Genomic DNA, 18996 nt, shown 5'->3' with positions numbered 1-18996 from the left:
ATCCCCTGGAAATGGAGTTACAGATGGTTGTTAGCTGCCATGTGGGTGCTGGGAATCGAACCTGGGTCCTCAGAGGAGCCGGTGACTAGTGCTCTTAACCACTGAGCCGCCTCTGTAGTCTCTGCAAAAACTTTTTTTCGTTTTTTTGGTCTTTTTGAGACAGGGTCTCCCTGTAGCCCCAGCTGTCCTGGAGCTCACTATATAGACCAGGCTGGCCTCGAACTCACAGAGATTCGCCTGCCTCTGCCTCCCGAGTGTTGGGTTAAGATTAAAGGCATGCACCACCATGCCTGGCTTCCGAAAACTTTCATAAAAGCTGTTGAAGGTTTTTTTTTTTTTTGATCTTTTTGAGACAGTCTCCACTGTAGTCCCAGCTTGCCTGGAACTTACTGTGTAGACCAAGCTGGCCTTGATCTTACAGAGATCTACCTGTCTCTACCTTCTGAGTGCTAGAATTAAAGATGGTGCCACCACACTCTGCAAAGTGTGCTTTTAACAATTAAAAGGATGTAGCATGGCTTCTGGTGTACATTGTACTGGCTCTGAAGGAGCAGTTAGAATATTCTGACCAGGCCCTCTAATAATATGATCTGTGGATACATGTGTTTGTTGGGCACTTGGTTTGGGATGCCAGAGATTGAAAGATACAGTGTCGCTCATTTGTTCAAGATGGAGACATGGCTGTGCATTCCAGGCACTCATTTGCAATGAGAGAAAAACCATGCTGAGCGCTTTAATGGCCTCACAGGGTTAGTAGCTCCTAAATCCTCGCCTACAGAGGAAAGCATGCTTGCACATGACCATGTTGCCTGCTCAAGGTCCCATCTTCTGCAAGTGGCCAAACCAGAATTCAAGTCCAGCATTTCATGACACCAGAGAAATGTGCCCAGAGGGGCCTATGCTTATACCCAAGTAGAGGTGTGTGTATGTGGTGATGGCGGTGGTGGTGTAATGCTAGCCGTAAATCTGTGAGGAGAGATCCCTTCTGTAGGTAATGAGAAGAGTCCTGGTTCTAGAAATTAAGGGGTTTTGTTTGTTTTGGTTTTTTGAGACAGGGTCTCAGTATGTAGCCCTGGCTGGCCTGGAGCTCAGAGATCCACCTGCCTCTGCCTCTGGAGTGCTGGGATTAAAGCCATGTGCCATTATGCCCAGCCAGAAATTGAGGGGCTTTATGCTGATGCACCAGACTGAATGACTTTAGCATAAGGGATAGCAAACTACAGTGCATGGAGTTGAGTCTGTCTGACCAAGGTTTTTGTGAACTATGGGGCACAGCCATGTCACTCAATTGCCTGCTGTCTGTGGCTACTTTGGGGCCCCAGTAGCAGAATTCAGTAGTTGCTACAGAGACCATGTGGCCAGCAAAGCCAAAAATATTTCCTGTCAGGCCTTTTATAGAAAATGTTGGCTGACCCTGCTTTACCTGTTTGGGCTGGTACTTGAGGTGGCAGCCGTACCTTCCGGATCCTGGCACCCCCGCGGCTATGAGTGTCTCAAGGGCAGAAGCCACATCGTCTGCAGTCTGTGGTCTTAGATATAGCAGCATAATGCCGGGTGCGTGTTTGAAGCGCATGCTGTGGCAGATACTCTGCTTTGTGACTAGAAAAGCATTCTATGCTTCTTAAGAAGAAGAAAAGAACAACTTGTTCTACAAGAGAGGACTGAAGCCTTGGCAGACATTTTCAGGCAAGGGAAGCCAAGGAAAATGCCATTCAATGATCTGGCACCAGTTCCTATCCCCGCTAGGGCAGGAAAGGAGAGGGTGTGAGAAGTGGGCTTGGGTGATCAGTAGGGAATGGTGGGGACTGCAGTGAGCTGGAGTTTGTCTTATGTAGTAGAACAGGCCCAAATATATCCGACTAGTTGTTGATGAATGGGAATTCAGGGAAACATTGCAGGATCTCTTGGGTTTCTTTGGTTGGTTGGTTTTGTGATGCAGGGTCTCCCTATAGCTCCAGATGACCTGGAACTCACTATGTAAATCACACTGGCCTCATTCTCATAGAGATCTGTCTGCTTCTGCCTACCAAGTGCTGGGATTAAAGGTATGCACAACTATGCATGGCATTTTGTTGTTGTTGTTGTTGTTGTTGTTTTGTTGTTGATTTCTTAAGAAGCCAGAAAGGCAGAATTTTAGAAAGGAAAAAAATTGGCAAAAGACTACTAAAGGGGAAGGGAGAGAAGAGAAAGACAGATCTTGTGCTAGCCTGACTCAGCAGGAGGCTGTCAATGGCTTGTCTCCTCATGACAAGCTGGTGGGGTGGGTTTGATAGGCCATGTTTTACAGGGAAGGACACTGAGGCTCAGGAAAGTTGTTAGAGTGGTAGAAGGTGAGGCTGCTCTGAACCAGACTTCACCTCCTTAGCAGAGTCAGGCTCAGCCTTGAGAGTTCAGGCTCCAGGACTGAGGTCTAACCCTCTGCCCATCCTGCTGGGCTCTGCAGTGTCCTGTGGGGTCCAGGACCTGTGCTGCATATGTGCCGTGTCCTATGGAAGCAGCTGCCACATCAGTGTCTACTCTGCTTTCCGTCTCTGCTCTGCCATGCGGGCCTTGCCCCTGTGCTGTCTTAGACCTTGAACCAAAGCCTAAATTGAGATGTTTTCCATCTTCTTACAGCTGTAGGAAGCAGGCTGAGCCGTCTTGGTTTGAAATAATCTACCCCATTTCCAGCTGAGCCCAGGGATGCTGCTGAGGTAGCAGCACTGCCAGGCAGGAAGCCAGATGAACACCCTAGGGGTTTTGCTTTTTAATGAAAAGCAGTTCAGTCCTTAGATTGTGAAGTAAAGACAGTGGGGGCAGATCTGGAAGAAGCACTCCCGCAGGTGGGGTTGGGGGTGCTTATTGCTGGTTGCCTTAACAGAGGAACATCAGGACTGCTGAGGTCTATGCGTGGGAATGAGGCCCTAGCGGGGCAGCCCTCCATTCCATCATGTGAAGGATTGTCATGTGCACCAGGCCTAGACTTTGGTTGACCCCAGAGATCGGAACCAGGCTTGGAAAGGAGACCCCGTGGGGCAGGCTGGTCCTACTGATCACCCAAGCCTTATGGAACAGAGGGAGCCTATGCTCTGGAAGGCCCCTGAGGAGGACACACCTGCAGCTCTGAGCTCAAGGCCAGTGGGAGGCCGATGAAGTAGGACAGGGCCGGAGAGCCTCCGCTCCAGAAAGGCTGAGCTGCAGCATTATCACTTTTTATAAGCTTAAGAAATTTCTCCTTAGAGTTTAAATGCTGCTCATAAAATTTCATATAAGGATTTTTTTTCCCCCTGAGTTATTAAAAACTCAAGAATTCAATGTTGAATGGTTCTGTAATGTCTGGCTGAGCACAGCTGAACTCTGTCACCTGGGCCTGCCTTGGGAGTAGATGAGCACTGATAGATCCTCCAGGGACAAATGACAGGCCTGCATGCCTCTGCCCATTCATTCATTGCGGTTTGTGCCTACCCATGATCACCATGGAGGCCTTGCTCAGTGCCTGACACTGTTCCAGACACTGACTTTAAGCAGTGATAGAAGACGGGAAAAGCCCTGACCTTACAGATTCTAGAAGGCAACAGAAAATGCCTACAGATGTCCAATAGAGAACAGAAAAGCAGGGGGTAAAGTGAATGGTCAAGAAAGGTGACAGTGATGTGGCCTGAGGTGGGGTGAGGGACAAGCCACATGAATATACCAGGAGGGGGGAGCTGTGGGAGGCCAGTGAGGGTGGAAGGAGGGGCCCAGGAGGCCGAGCCAGACCATGAGGGCCTTGCTGGCCACACTGGCCTCTGGTTGGGTAGGGTGGGGAAGCCATGGCTTTGAGCAGAAGGCTCATGGGCTCTGGGGACTTGGTCACTTTTTACTTTGAGCATTCACATAGTTTCCAGTTTGGCACGATGATAAATAACTGAACAACAAGGGAATTTAGACCGAACCCTTACTCTGCACTTCAGATCTTTGGCTGGGGATAGGTTCTTAGAGATAGAATTTCACTGTCATAAAATTGAACAACTGCCTCTCAAGTGCTGGGTTTAAAAGCATGCAGCACCACGCCAGCCAGGGTTTTTTGTTTTTGTAAAGCCAGTTTATACTTCTAGCTTCAGGGTGTATGTGTTTAAGTTTGTTTTTTAAAGTTTAAAATTTAATGACCAAGAAATGATACCTGATTTCTTTGGTTCCAAGTAATATTGACTGTTCCTATGAGTTTTTTGTATTTCATGTTCTGTAATATATTTTGTGTCTTTTGCCTATTTAGAGAGCTTAAACTCTTCATATCAGTCTAAATTCTTTCAATGTTGCAGATGAAAGTACATTTTAAATAAAGTTTTCTGAGATGGGGCATGGTAATGCCTCAGCACTAGAGGGGTGGAGGCAGGAGAATCGAGAATTTGAGGCCAACCTCTGTACATGAGACCCTGTCTCAAACACATGCAGATGCACACGTACACACACACAGGCAGCTTTATGAACTCATTCTAATGAGTGATTCTGTCCCGTCCGTCCATCCCCTTGCCCCTCCCCAGTGTATCCTGCAAAACTCTTGACTGACTGTGCTGTTCAAGAAAACAATTGATATGTCTGTGACTCTCTCTGACTGTCTAACATGGAGCTGTGCTATCTGGAGTTGTTAGAGTTACATTGTATTTCCTGTCCCAAGAGGACACTGGTTTTCCTTTGCCCAGCACCCCTGTGTAGAGTCAGTGGAGTCCCTTGCCCCAGAAGCAGCTGTGGCAGGTGGCTCCGTGTTTTAGACCTTATTCGCAGAGCTGTGTGCAGTTTTGCATTTGCCTTTGAGGAATGGGCTAAGCTCCAGGGATGTAGCTTTCTTATGAGAATCCTGTTTAAGGAGTTTGTGAGATGAAACCGTTGTGGACCTGGCTGAAAGGAATCAAAACTCTCTTGAAGTGACCAATTGTGCTTCTGTTAGGTCTCCCCTGAAAGAAGTATTGCAGAGGGAATAAATAAGATGTTCCTTGGGGATCATGCTCTTAACTGAGAATATCTTGCCATGGGCCAGATTTCTATCCTGTTTTGCAAATTGATAGTGGTAAGGAGTCTATTTGAGCATCACCAATCTGTTCAGCCCACAAGTCCACAAAGAGTTCTGTTGTCTTAGGGTCCTTAAAGATGTGGCTGATATATGTTTTAAAATTTTAGGCCCCCCTCCTAGGCCAGATATGGTTGTTGGAGCCCTTGGAGCTGCAGTTACAGGTGGTTTGTAAGCTGCCTCTTATGGATCCTGGGAATTGAACTTGGGACCTCTAGAGGAGGACTCAACCACTGAGCCATCTGTATAGCCACTGATACATGTTTTTATTCTCACTTTCTAGCATGATATAGAAAAGAAAAAAGAAAGGGGAAGAGAGGCAGGGAGAGAGAATAGAATTTTTAGCATAAGGGTCTGTTAGGACTAAATATAGCAAGTTTTCTGAGTTGTGATCTTGAAGTGTATAATTTAAAAACAGAAATCTATTTAATACTCAACTGATGGCATTTTGAGGTTGCCTTGTAAGTCAAAGGATCAGTCAAGGTGACAGTTTATAAAACTCTGCACGTGTGTGGCTTTCTGTCCCTCACACTGACTCTCTGTGGTTGACTCTTTGAGAGCTGTAATTGCCCGTAGACCCTCAAGCTCATGAATTTGTTACAACCTCTGTGAGGGGGCTTAGAAATCCAACCCCTCCTATCTGTCATAGGTGATCATAGCTCAGGGTTTAGAGCATTCCTTCTCTGTGGCCTTTCCTGATGTACCCGCTGTCCCAAGGAGAATCACCCATTCCTTCATCATGCCTCAGACTGTTCTCTTGGCATCAGTCCTGGTCTATTGAACTAACTTTCACAAACTAGCTATATGGAGCTGGTGCAGCTCAGATGTAGAGAGTGTGCTTAGCCTGGGTTAAGTCCCTGCGTTCAATCCATAGCACCAAAATAAAAATAAAAATAGCTTTCTTTCTATAAGTGAGGCTCTATAGTGTTTGATCCTAGGTGGTACAGGAGTGGCATGGGAGCTCTAAGAAGGTGCATTTTGTCGTGCTTCAACCTGCTCTAACATGTCCTGCCATTGATTTTGTAGAAATTGTGGATGGGAACGTGAAGATGACCCTGGGCATGATCTGGACCATCATCCTTCGATTTGCCATCCAGGACATCTCTGTGGAAGGTGGGTTTCTGCTTTGTTTCTTTCCTTTCCAAACTTGCTCCTCTCCTCTGCCCTCACCACCTTTGTCTTCCTCTCTGGACTCAAACAGGAGGGCTCCCTCATGTGGGGCAGTGACCATGACTGCAGATAAGCACCCAGAGGTCTGCTCACCCCAGGGATACTTCTCACTTTGGGAAAGTCCAAGGCTGCTGTGGAGAGGTGCATCTGAAACCTCATCTGGCTCTTAGCGGAAAAGGATGAGACTGGAGGGAACAAAAGGCTGTGAGCTGGCCCCACATCCACTACTGCTCTTAGAGCGCCCTCTGGTGGCCATTTTGCAGATCCGCCTGGGTCCCTGTGCTATGAGGTTAATCCCTCTAAACTGAGCACTCAATCCAGCAGTTTTTGAGTTTGATATGTTTCCTTTTATTATGTACTGCTTGTGTTTTGATAGTATGTGGTATAGACATACCAAAACCCTATTTTTAGAAGGCAAGATAGAGATAAAATAGATAAGTTTTAAACAGTGGGTAAGTGGGATAGCTCAGTGGGTAAAAAAAAAAGCATGCAAGCCTGACAACCTGAGTTTGAGCCCCAAAACCCATGGTGGAAGGAGAGACCCAACTCCTGAAAATTGTCCTTTGACCTTCCTACATGTGCTGTGACACACGTGTGCCTGCACTTAAACACACACATCAGATATACACTGATAATAAAAGTAAGTAAAATAAAAGATATATCTTAAACATTTTTATTGAGAGGACTTTCTTAATGAAAACCATGTCATGTTGCTTGGTATTCACGTCTTTGGCTGGGTGTACTGTCATACAGCAGTATAAAGGTCTAAGTTTGGTTTGTAGATACTTGGTGTGTCAGGTCTTGAATGGTTGAAATGAAGCCCTTAGTGACTCCTAGGGCGTGGTCCTTGTTAGTGACCAAGGTTAGATTTATTCTTTGAGAATTTCGCACATGTATACAGTGTACTTTGATCGTATCTACCCTCATTCCCTCAGATAGCCTTCTTGATGCTTTTTATTTTGAGTGGACTTCTTCCCGACTCCAGTGAAATTGTTATTATTTTAGTCTGGTAGGCTATGAAGGGAAGCTTGAACCAAATAGCAGAAGTACCAGATATACCAATATTTTATTTTTAAATTAAAAAATTATTTTAAAAAGTTCTCATTTATATGTGTGTGTGTGCTTGTGAGTTTTTGTGTACCACATTTGTGTGGGTGCCTGTGGAAGCCAGAGGGCTTCAGACCCCTGGAACTAGAAATACAGGCAGCTATGAGCTGCCTGATGTGGGTGCCTGATGGTGGTACAGTAAATGCTCTTAACTGCTGTGCCATCTTTCTAGCCCTGTGACAGTTTTTTAATTGCTTACTTGTACTTGTGTAATTATAATCTTTGTAGGAATCCTTTCACAACATTTGAGGTCTGTTTTGTGAGTTGAAAATAAATGAGATCAACCACAAAACCACGTCACTAAATACCATAACCTGCAGTTCACAGTATGCACACCGAGGGCAGTGTAGTAAATACCATAACCTGCAGTTCACAGAATGCACACGGAGGGTGGTGTAGTTTGCAGCCTTGGTCCTGGAGGTTCCCTCATCCCCCTAGATGCCTGCCTTACTTTATAGACACCCCACTGCTCCACACAGAGTAACAGAGGCACCAGTGCCAACTCAGTGCAGCAAGTACAAAGAAGCCTAATTTTTTAGATGATCCAACTTTGTCGAATAGATGTGATGGCCTGGATATCTTCCCCCTTTAGAGCAACAGGGTTGGGCTCTAGAGGTCCCTGCAGGGCCTCTCATGAGCAGTATCCTTTTGCTCCTGGGTCAGCCCACTGACCTTTACCTTCACCCTTCCTCACAGAGACATCAGCCAAGGAAGGGCTGCTCCTATGGTGTCAGAGGAAGACAGCCCCATACAAAAATGTCAACATCCAGAACTTCCACATCAGGTGAGTGCTAGGGCCCGGGCTCCCATATTGGTCTGGACCCCCAGTGACTGGCCTGCCTCCTTCAGGACCTCCCTGGCTCCCTTGGTTGGTCAGTTTTTCTTCTGAAACAGAGTTGGAGATTTAGGGGAAGCAGTAGGTCTTCTGGGAAAGGGTGCTGTCCCTTTGAATCCCCCATCCCTCCCCGAAGTATCCTGGATCTGACCACTGCCCGGTCCACCTTTGTTGATGTTTGCACTACTGGTAAGATCCTTAAGGAGCATGTCCAGGAAATCCCAGCCCAGGGCTCCAGAGGAGCAGGCTAGGACTATGGGCTTTGGTGTGGGGGAAGAGGGATGCCACAGGTTTGTCTCAACTTGCCAACCACCCACTAAAGCTTGACCCTGGGAGTGTGGTAGTGTCCCATTCTGCCCTGCTTTCTAAATCCTGCTCCAAAGGATTTCATATTGAACTTCAGAAAAACATTACCACCTTGCCCTTGATTGGAGCTTGCCTGTACCCCGAGTTGGGTCTCACTCATCAGCTTACCCTGCTCTCTCTCTCCCCTCTGGCAGCTGGAAGGATGGCCTCGGCTTCTGTGCCTTGATCCATCGACACCGGCCTGAACTGATTGACTATGGGAAGCTTCGGAAGGTGTGTGACCTCACCAGATCTCATGCCATCAGCTCCTACCTCTGGTCCCTAGTGGGGACAAGCTGGGGCGGGAGGAGGCAGGACAGAACCCAGGACCCATGGGTGCCTGAGACCTGCTGGCTTTGTAGGCAGCTAGGCTGAGCCCCATATTGAAGTGAACAAAAAAAATCTTTCTTGTTCATTACTGTTTGCACAGTGTGAATACCTATGTACACATGAAGCCCACAAGGAAAACGTAGCCATACCATGGTGCCAGTATTGTTAGGATGATGGGATGCTGAGTGGCATTTTTCCTTTCTGTTATTCATGTTTTCATAAAGTGACAGTGTGTTTTATTTTTTTGTTTTGAAACAGGGTCTCCCTGTAGTCCCAGCTGGCCTGGAACTTACTATGTAGGCCAGACTGGCCTTGATCTCACAGAGATCCGCCTGCCTCTGCCTCCCAAGTGCTGGGACTATAGGTGTGTGCCACCACCATGCCCGGCCTGACAGTGTTAACTGTATAATGTAAAGCATGGTGTAACCTGACCGAGAGGCATTTTATTTCAGGCCTTCATTGACCTGCTGTCTAGTCCTGGACAGGCAAGCTCACTGTGGTTTCTGTTGTTACTACTTGCTTCATCTGTGCTTTTGAGATGGTACTGGGTCTCACTATATTGCCCAGGCTGGTCTTCAACTCCTGGGCTCAGGTGATCCTCCTGCCTCAGCCTTCTAAGTAGCTGGGACTAAAGTTATGTGTCATTACATGACCTACATTTGTATCTGGGTATCAATTTACTTGGTGATTTTCTTGAGTGAGTGCATGTTAAGGGGGTTATAAAGAGGTGGGACTGTTCTAACCTCATGGTAGTTGTGGGTGTTCAAACTGGTTAAAGAACACTACCTACACAAAGATGAGGCCTGTCCTAAACCTCTCTTACCATCTTTCCCTGAGCCCATCCCAGTGCCAAGAGGCCACTGTCATGAGTGTCTTGGGAAAGGCCAGCCTTGTAGCCTTCCCTAATCCCTCATTGATCTGGAATGGAACTGGAATGGGAGTGTCACCTGTCCAGCTACAGGTCTTTTGGCAATGGCCCTTCTAGGAATGACAAGCCTTACATCTCCCCAGTTCCCCCTGATAGCTGGAAGGGAATGTTCAGTACAGACTCCACCTTGCCTGTGCCCTAGGAAGGACCTCTTGCTAACCAGGGGCCAAGGAAGGCTTGATGTGTAGGAGCAGTGTAGAAGCTGCCCTTGGCAACTTGTGGTGGTGGTGGTGGGATCTCTAGTTTTTAGGGCGATGAGCAGGCTGGAAAAAAAAAAAAAAAAAAAAAAGGACTTGTGAGGGAAGAAAGCGCAAATCCCCTCTCTTAGCCATTTGGGGTTGGGACCTCTTTCCACTTGCAAGGGTCATTTGCTGAAGGAGAGGATCCTGGGGCATGGCCCTGTATCCAGGTCTATGGACAGGCGAGGCCATTGTTTCCCAAACTAACCCGTGAGGGAAAAGGGAGTCCCAGCTTACCAGCTCAGCTGCTTTTGAAGGGGAAAGAAAGTCAGTTTGCAAACACCTTGGTCTGCATGGCAGATGTGCTGCCCGAGCACCTAAGGCAAGGCAGAAAAGCCTAGAGACACCAGCATTTCTTTGGATGACTATCACATATCTCCTTCCTGGTGAGCACTTTGGTGACAGATATGTTTGGACCTATGTCCTGCTTGGGTGTGCTGTTGTCACACCGATATAAAGTGGGGCTATGCTCATGGAGCCTCCAAAGTCCCCTCCCCTGTCCCAGAGCCTCTTTTCTTTGAGAAGAGTCCAAGGGATGGTGTCCAGTTAGCGCTCTCCCTACCTTCTGTCCCTCTCTGTTCGTGTCTCCTTGTTTGGTCATCTCCGTCTCCCCTTCTTTTTAGCTTAGTACAATAATTGAAATCTGATCCAAGTCCATACACAGAACTGGACCCAGAGAACTGTGAATAAAATTCACAGGTTACCAGGGCCAGCTAGTGGTTGGGATTGGGGGGCAGCAGGCTTCCCTGGGGCTCTCAATAGGAAGCTTTCTTCTAGCACTGGCCATGGGTAGGCGGGGTCCTGGTGATCCCTGGGGTAGGTGGGGTTTTGTTTAGGAGTCCCAAGCACTGGCTGCAACCTTGCTCTGTCAAGATCTTTTTCCCAGAGGATTCTACCTGTTCTATTCTGAGTGGTTTTCTCCTGAAAACATCCCCAGTGCGTTACTCTGTACTTCTCTCTTGAACAATCAGAAAACTGAGTCCCGGGCTGGCAAAACCAGGCTGCTTAGGTTAGCCTGGGGTACCTGCAAGGAAATGGTGGAGGCTCAGCAGTGAATTCTACTGAGGCTTTATCTCCTTCCCCTGCATTAAAAAACCTTTTTATATTTATTAGTTTTTTTCTTTTTTATGTGTATGAGTGTATTGCCTGCATGTGTATAAGTGCACCTGTGTCATGCAATGCCCATAGAGGTTGGGTCCCCTGGAGTTGGAGTTAGCCCACCATGTAGGTGCTGGGAATTGAACCTGGGTCCTCTATAAGAGCAGTCAGTGCTCTTAAACACTGAGCCATCTCTCCAGCCTCCCTACCCTCCTGGCCAAATTAAATTATGGTAAAATATACGTAATGTAAAATTTATCATTCTAACTGCAGTTTGCTGGCCTTACTCTTTCACACTGCCTTGTGACTGCTGTCTCCAGAACTCTTTTATGTTGCAAAATTGAGCTATGGATGGTGGCACAAACCTGTAGTCTTAGCACTCAGAAGGTGGAGGCAGGAGGACCATGAGTTTGTATGAGACAGGGTCTTGCTTTGTAGCCCTGCCTGGCCTCAAGCTCATGACAGTCCTCCTGCCTCAGCCACCTGAGTACTAGGATTACTGGCATGCACCACCATTACTGGGACAGACTGCTGGAAAGTTGCCCTGTTGCCCCTACCCAGCTGGGATAGGCTGTGACTTGTGGCTGTCTGTATAATCACTTCATCGTCTTCTTCATCTAGGATGATCCACTCACAAACCTGAACACGGCCTTTGATGTGGCAGAGAAATACCTGGATATCCCCAAGATGCTGGATGCTGAAGGTGAAGGCTCTCCCCCTGCCCCAGCAGCCCACATGAGGAAAGAAGTGTGTGGGTCTAGTTTGCTGGGACCTCAGCTTGAGGAGCCTGGAGTCGCTTGCCTGCCAAGGAGTCTGTGTGGTTTGGAGGAAGACCCGTCATCTGATACCACACAGGTGGCCCAGGCAGAGCTTGGGGAGGGAAGAGCAGGCCTCCTTGTTTCCTCCTCTGCTCTTGTCCTTGGAGGAAGCTTGTACCATGACCACTGTCCTCTGGGCTCTCTTCAGCCCTACTTGATCACATACCATTTTGTAGTGTATCAGCTCCTGGTCAGGAGCTGAAAAGGACCTTGGGGTAGGTGGTGTCCAAGACTGCCTCCTGGGCCTCTGCTCCCAGCAACCTTGCCAGTGGCATTTTGATCTGAAAAATGTCACCAAGATGATTTCAGACACGTACAGGAGCATGAAAATAGAGTAAGGCCCAGCATCCTGAAAGGATTACTGATAACTGATACTCTGTCACACTCTAGTTTTGTTTTTTCCTTTTTTTTTTGGTCTTTGTTGGACAGTATTAAATCAGATCTTACATACCATATTACATCACTGCCATCTACTTCAAGTACATGCCTCAAATATGTGGGTATTTTCACAAGTAATTATAAAGTAATTTCCACAGGCTAGATGTGTGACACATATCTATGATCTCAGTATTTGGGAGGCTGAGGCAGAAGGATCATGAATTTAAGGCCGGCCTGGGCTGCATAGTGCCTCAGAAAAAAACCCAAACAAACGAAACCTAATTTTCACATCTAGCAAACCGATAATCATTCCTTGATCACCTCAAGTTCATAAAAAGATTTCCTTAGTTGTTTAAAAAACACCCTAGAGAACTGGTTTTAGTCAGGAGGCAGACGGTGTCCACACATGCACTCGGTTGGTGGGTTTTATATTCATTTCTCTCTGCAGCCTTTCTCTCCTCTCGTCAGCCCCCTTTATGCTGCCTTGAGGCACGAACAGGGGAGCATTCATTCCTCACAGACTTTTCTCCTTGCTTCCTGGGGCATCACCTCACTCATTCTTTTGTGTCCTATGTCCCTGTTAGTGGGAGTTGACCCCAGAGGCTGGCTTGATTCAGACCGATCCTTTTATCAAGGTGACTTTACCTTGTGTGCAGGCTTCCTCTGCATCCCACTGGGAGATGTTCCATGTGTTCATGAGGTAGTTTTAACGGTAGCTCTTTCTCTACAGACATCGTTGGAACTGCCCGGCCAGATGAGAAAGCCATTATGACTTATGTGTCTAGCTTCTACCACGCCTTCTCTGGAGCCCAGAAGGTACCTGGGGCCCCTGCTCCTTCTATGCCCAGCACACCTCATGCCGGATCCCAGCCATTCCTTCCTGCCCCTCCCTTCTTCCTGCCTTCTTGTGCCACGGTGCAGGTGTCTGGACAGCCTGATCTCTTGAGTTAACTGTAATTATAAAGTAATTTCCACAGGCTAGATGTGTGACACATCTAGTTTATACCTTGGGCACTGGAGCACTGAAAGTTAACTGTGGTTCTGCAGTGGTCTCACCTCTGCTCCTACCCTACACCTCTGCTGTCTCTCATCCTCTCCTGTTACTGAGAAAACTCAGCAAGAGCTTGCTCCCTGGAGCTAGTTGAATGGCCCAGGAGAAGGGCTAGGTACATGAGACCAGTGGGTCCTTGATGCAGAAGACAGTGAACTGCATCCCTCCAGGCCTTCCTGTGGGAGCTATAGATGTGACAGTATCAGAGCTTTCCTCAGGATGCAGTTTTGGGGAGACACTTCCTGTTTACACGTAGCTATTTTACAAAGGCATCATAAACCTTCCCCTCCATTCCCAGACATGATTTAATAAGTCTGCCCCCAGACTCTTGAGCCCTAGTGCTTTCTCCTCTATTTTGCTGGGACTCCCATGTGGACCCTGCATACCATGTTCTCAGACTTAAGCACAACCTATGGGAGGAGGGGAGAGAAGGTGGGTGACTGTGAGCCTGGTCAGGTGTCCTGGCCCAGATGCACTCTGGGAGGCAGAGGTTAAAGTCAAGTTGTATAGGTTTTGAAATACACCAGGGCCCAGTTTATACTTTGGGCACTGGAACACTGAAAGTTGTCACTACCTGACTCAGCAAGGGCAACAGATGTCCTTCTTCTCACACCTGTCACATCAGGACCCCAGAAGTAGCACATGGTCGTGACCACAGAAACCTTCATGGCTTTGGTTCCTAGACCTTCCACATGTTTCCTCATGGTGTCTGGGTGACCTGCTTGAAGTGCATGATGGAAGGCACTGCCCCTGCGCTCATTTCCCTCTCTGTGCTCCTCTCTTCCTGCCCCTCTTTCCCGTCTTTCTGCCCTTCCTCCCTCTCTTCCTTCCCTTCTTCCCCCTCCTCCTGCCCCTCTTCCATCTCTTCCTGCCTGTTTCCTGCTCCTGTCTGTCTTGTGCTCTGTCCATTGCTGCTGTTCGGGTTTGCTCCTGTGCTGTGCTGCTACTTTCTCTTCTCAACCTCTTCTCCTTCTCTGTGCAGATGTGTAGGCACGCTAAGGCTGGAGGGGAAGGCCATGTGACCTAATGTTTCATGTCACTACCACGCCTTCTCGGTGCCCAGAAGGTGAGCTCGCCCTTGGCCTCGCCCACTCTCCCTGCCGCCCTTTGGCCCGTCTCTTCCCTCCTCGCTGGGCACGCCAGCACTAGGCCCTGGGTGAGAAGAGGGATAGTTAATCCCCCCATCTCCACAGGGGACAGTATACTCTCAGAGCCCTGACCAGCACGCTTGAAGGTGCCAGAGAAGTGTCCGTGTGAGCACTGGGCATAGTGGACCCCATGGAGGGAAAGGCAGCTAGCTGACTTAAGCCTGGATCCCAAGCAGCACAGCTCTTTATGCTTTCTGCCATTCTCATAAATACCCAGGATCCCTTTCGTCTCTGACCCTCTGCCTTCCAGCCTACGCAGTGCCATCTTAAATTCAACAAGTAGCCAGGGTATGGAGAAGTCTTTGTGGCTTCTTCCTGGTACACAGTCCAGAATCCTGCCTGACACTTAGATAGTTGTATTTAAGAACAATACCACTTGAGAGGCGGAGGCAGGCAGATCTCTCTGAGATCAAGGCCACCCTGATCTGCATTGTGAATTGCAGACCAGCTGGGTGTACAGGAGACCCTGTCTTAAATAATAATAATGCCACTTGTGTGCCATGGACAGAGGAGATCTGAATATTCATTACTAAAGTTATCCCCCTCCCCCTTTTTGGTATGGTGCTGGGGATTGAACCCAGGGCCTTTGCGTGCTAGGTAAGCATTCTACCACTGAGCTGCGTCTCCAGCAGTAAAAATGTCTTCTAACCAAATCACTGTGACTTTTTTTTTACATATATATGTGTATAAACAATAGAAGTGCTTTGGGTGATGAGGCACCTTTAAAAATTACACAAGGACACCAGATGGGCTGACAGCAGCCCTGTTCCCCACTGGATGGGCACCCCGGACCTTCCTTTTCACTGATTGTGGCAGGAAGCGACCCCCTGTAGGTTCCTCAATGGTGAGGCTCCCAGCTTTCCAGCCACTCCTGCTGGCCTTCTTCTCTGTCCCCCCATCCCTGCTGTTCTCCTGCCAACCTCCCCTGGCCCCTATCCCCTACCTCTTAGCCAGGATGTGGGCAGCCTCTCTGCTTGCCCTGGTTGGGTTCTGGCTTGTTGACCATAGAGTGCTCCTGCCAGGCTGACTCTGCAGTGGCCTCTCCCTTCTGTCTGACTGTCATGCCCTTTTCCTTCAGGGGTTCTACCCCAGGCTTCATGCCTGCTGACACTGGCCTTGCTTGTCTCTGATGCCTTCTCTGTGACCTGGCTGATAACGCTCAGGGGTGTGTGTGTGTGTGTGTGTGTGTGTGTGTGTGTGTGTGTGTGTGTGCATGCATGCACTGCGTGGGAGGGACATGGTGGGGAGAGTGTAGGGTGTATGTGGCTCTCCCCCTGAAATTCCACCCCCATCCTCTACCCCTTCTTCCCTTTTACTCATTCCTGTTGCAACCATTTCATGCTTTGTCCACATCCCAGGATAGGGGCATGGCCTGAGTATGGCAGGGTGTGGTGGTGTCCCATTTGATCCCTCATGTGACCTAGACAGAGGCCCTCCCTCAGTCACTCCCACAGCAACTGCTTAGAGTGAGCAGAACCTAGAGGGATGTCCACTTCTTGTTTTGGGGACAAGGGGAGGAAGGAGTCTCTACATCTTCTTGTCTTCACTGTCTCTGTGGCTGGCGCCCATAGGGAACGTCTTCTAAAGCCACGCCCAGGGCCTACCACACCATTCTCTGGCCAGGTTATATATAGTGGAAGTAGAAAGTCCACAGGTAACATACATGTGTAAATATTTGACACATTTACACGTAAGAATATGGTGGACACAGTTGTTGAGGGTCTGCCCTCATTGGATAAGGACCTACTGCTATTTGGCAGGCTGGTTTAGGTTCTCACTCTGCTTTCCTCCCTCTCCTTTTCATGCAGGGATTTAGAACTGGTGGAGAACACTGAGGTTCTGTTTATGTAGCTGGTGCCTGGAAGGCCTCTTGGGAGCTATTTCTGGGAATCAGCTCTTGAAGGGGCAAACTTGATCTGATACAGGTGTTTTGGGATGCTTAGGGACAAATGGAGCTGTCTGTATCCATCTACCCTTTCATTAGTCACTTGGTCCACCAGAGTAAACCTTGTAAGGGATGAAACTTGTTCCTGTCCTCAGAGCTGTGTCTATCTGGGAAGGCTTAACAAGGAGACAACAAGTTAGAAGAGGCTTGCTCTGCCGCACATCTGCTCAGAAGAGGCAGCTGTGGGGTACAGCTGCTTGGAACTTAGGGGTTTTGGGTGGGATAAGGTGTGCCCAAGAAGACTTAGGTACTGCTAGGGAGGAGTGGACAGTGGCGACAAAGAAGGTGTCTACAGCTAATGCGAAGTGTCGAGCTATGAGAGGAGAGGCGGTCAGTACTGCCGGCATTACAGGGCAGGGACTCTTGGGGACACTGAGGCACAGGCACACATTCTCTGTCCCTTTACTCACCCTGGCTTGCTCATCTCAGGAAAGCTCCGTCCTAGGATCCTTGATGTGCCAGGCTTAGCTGCCTCACTTGGGGCAATCAGAGACTAGACAGCAGTCATTGTAGGGAGAAAGATATGGGCAGTTCTAGCCAGATTTGGGAATTTTTTTTTTTTTAACCAAAAAATCACTGATGACAGCCTTGTAGCATTCATGTGAATAGTGGATTGTGGGTGGAGGAGCCCTCATGTCTTACTTGGCCACACTGGGCATTAGATGACACCCTAATCGGTGATCAGAGTCTAGCTGTGTCTGTCTCTGGTAACTTGGTGTTGATTATTAGCATGGGAGTTTGGCATGAGACATTGAAAATGCCAAGAATAATAGTCCATGGCTTTTTATAAAACAGCTCTGATATAAAACTAAACATTGTATGTTAAATTTTAGTAATATAGTTTCAAGTAGGTCACAAAGAATATGAAACTATAATCCATAGAATAGAAAACACAAATTTCTAGCCTTTTCCTTTGACATTTGGAAGTAAACATCTTGCCTCTTTCTAAGGGGTGTTTTCTCAGTCCATTGCTTGTCTGTGCTGACTTGGTGTTATCTCATAGAGAGTCTGTTTACATCAGAAGGACTTGGGTGTCTCAGGTCTTACCTGGGTTTCAGAACAGCCCATCTGTCTTATATAGAAAAAAAGCCAGATACCTGCCCCAGCCCCCCACCATTTTCTTCCAAGGTGGCTTCATGTCTGTCTTTCTCTCAGGGCCATTGCTTTCCTCCCCTGGGCCAAGACCTTCCCTGGTGCTTAAGAACTCCAGCAGCCTTGCTGAGGCTTACACACTGGTGCTCCCCTCCCCCACCGGGTTCCTGGGGCTATGGGGAGGGAAATCTGGGAAGGCAGATGACTGGGTTATAGCTGTTCCACCATCCTGTTTCTCTCACTCCGTGGATAAGGTCTTTGAGGCCAGTCAAGCCAACTTGCCTCTTTGTCTCACATCTTAGGCTGAGGTTGGTGGTGACTGCCCTCTCTTTATAAGGGAGAGAGCAGGTATACCATAGCCCTGGCAGGCTTATTCAGGGCTACAGCCTGTGGGAGGAAGGGAGGAGCCAGTGTTCTGAGGATTTAGACTATTTCTCTCTAAAACTCAGCTGTCTTTAAGAACCTGCTGCTTTTTTTTTTTTTTTTTTTGGTCTTTTTGAGACAGGGTCTCTCTGTAGCCCCAGCTGTCCTGGAACTATGTAGACCAGGCTGGCCTTGAACTCACAGAGATCCACCTGCCTCTGCCTCCTGAGTGCTGGGGCTAAAGGTGTGCGCCACCACGCCAGCTATGAACCTGCTTCTTAAAGGTAACACTCCTGTCCCTCAAGGTGACCTGGAAGTGTTTAGACAGGCCCTTTATAAAGAAAGTGCTCTTGTATTCCATGGGGCTGTGTTTGTTTGTTTGTTGTCTTTTTGAGACAGTGTCTCCCTGCAGCCCCAGCTGGCCTGGCACTCACTTTGTAGACCAGGCTGGCCTTGATCTCATAGAGATCTGCTTGCCTCTGCCCCCTGGGTGCTGGAATTAAAGGTGTATGTCATCACGCCTGGTGATGGGGCTATGTTTTTCTCAAAGGCAGGTCTGCAGGGTATTCTGGTAGAGTCCTCAGACTGTCCTGCTAAGGCTAGGCGGACAGGGACAGGCCTCGACAGAGGCTATGGATCTTTGCATAAAGTCCTCAGGAGTCTCAGACTTGATCCACAGAAGTCCCTTTCACTGTGGAACAGTTCATACGCTGTGGGGGATAGGAGAGGCCTACAACACATCTAAAATTGTATACACTTAGATGCTACTCAACCCACCAACTTGCTAAAGAAGTCAAAGTTTATGGCTGTTAAGCCCAGGATTTCAGGGTACATCTGGAAAACAGTGAGGTTAAGGTAGATTTCTTTACATTAGAAATCACAGCAGCAAGCTGAGCATGGTGATAAATGCCTATAATCTCAGTTTTCTAGAGTCTGAGGCAGGAAGATCATGAGTTCTAGACCAGCCATGATTATATTTGTGGCAGATATCTGCAGCTACTCCACCTCCAGCCTCTGTAGTCTTGGTGACTGTCAGACAGATTGTCATCATGGAGCATACTGACTTGGTGTTCACAATTCTTCATTCCTTTTTTTTTTTTTTTTTTTTTTTGGGTGGGGTTCA

General features: G+C 48.1%; 1 protein-coding gene across 3 annotated transcripts in view; it reads left to right on the top strand.

Moving 5' to 3' along the window:
- The window catches only part of Actn1 (actinin alpha 1), a 96948-nt gene that overhangs the window by 59487 nt on the left and 18465 nt on the right, over window positions 1-18996 (top strand). For all 3 annotated transcript variants that reach the window (XM_008852174.3, XM_008852172.3, XM_008852173.3), the window contains exons 4-8: window positions 6053-6139; window positions 8000-8087; window positions 8639-8717; window positions 11700-11781; window positions 13005-13090. In XM_008852174.3, coding sequence (XP_008850396.1) covers window positions 6053-6139; window positions 8000-8087; window positions 8639-8717; window positions 11700-11781; window positions 13005-13090 — 422 coding nt within the window. The remainder of the gene's footprint in view (window positions 1-6052; window positions 6140-7999; window positions 8088-8638; window positions 8718-11699; window positions 11782-13004; window positions 13091-18996) is intronic.

Source organism: Nannospalax galili, unplaced genomic scaffold (genome assembly GCF_000622305.1).
Source record: "Nannospalax galili isolate Female #2095 unplaced genomic scaffold, S.galili_v1.0 scaffold285, whole genome shotgun sequence".
NCBI lineage: Eukaryota > Metazoa > Chordata > Mammalia > Rodentia > Spalacidae > Nannospalax > Nannospalax galili.
Note: the sequence above shows the minus strand (reverse complement) of the source record. Positions and strands in the feature narration are given on the sequence as shown.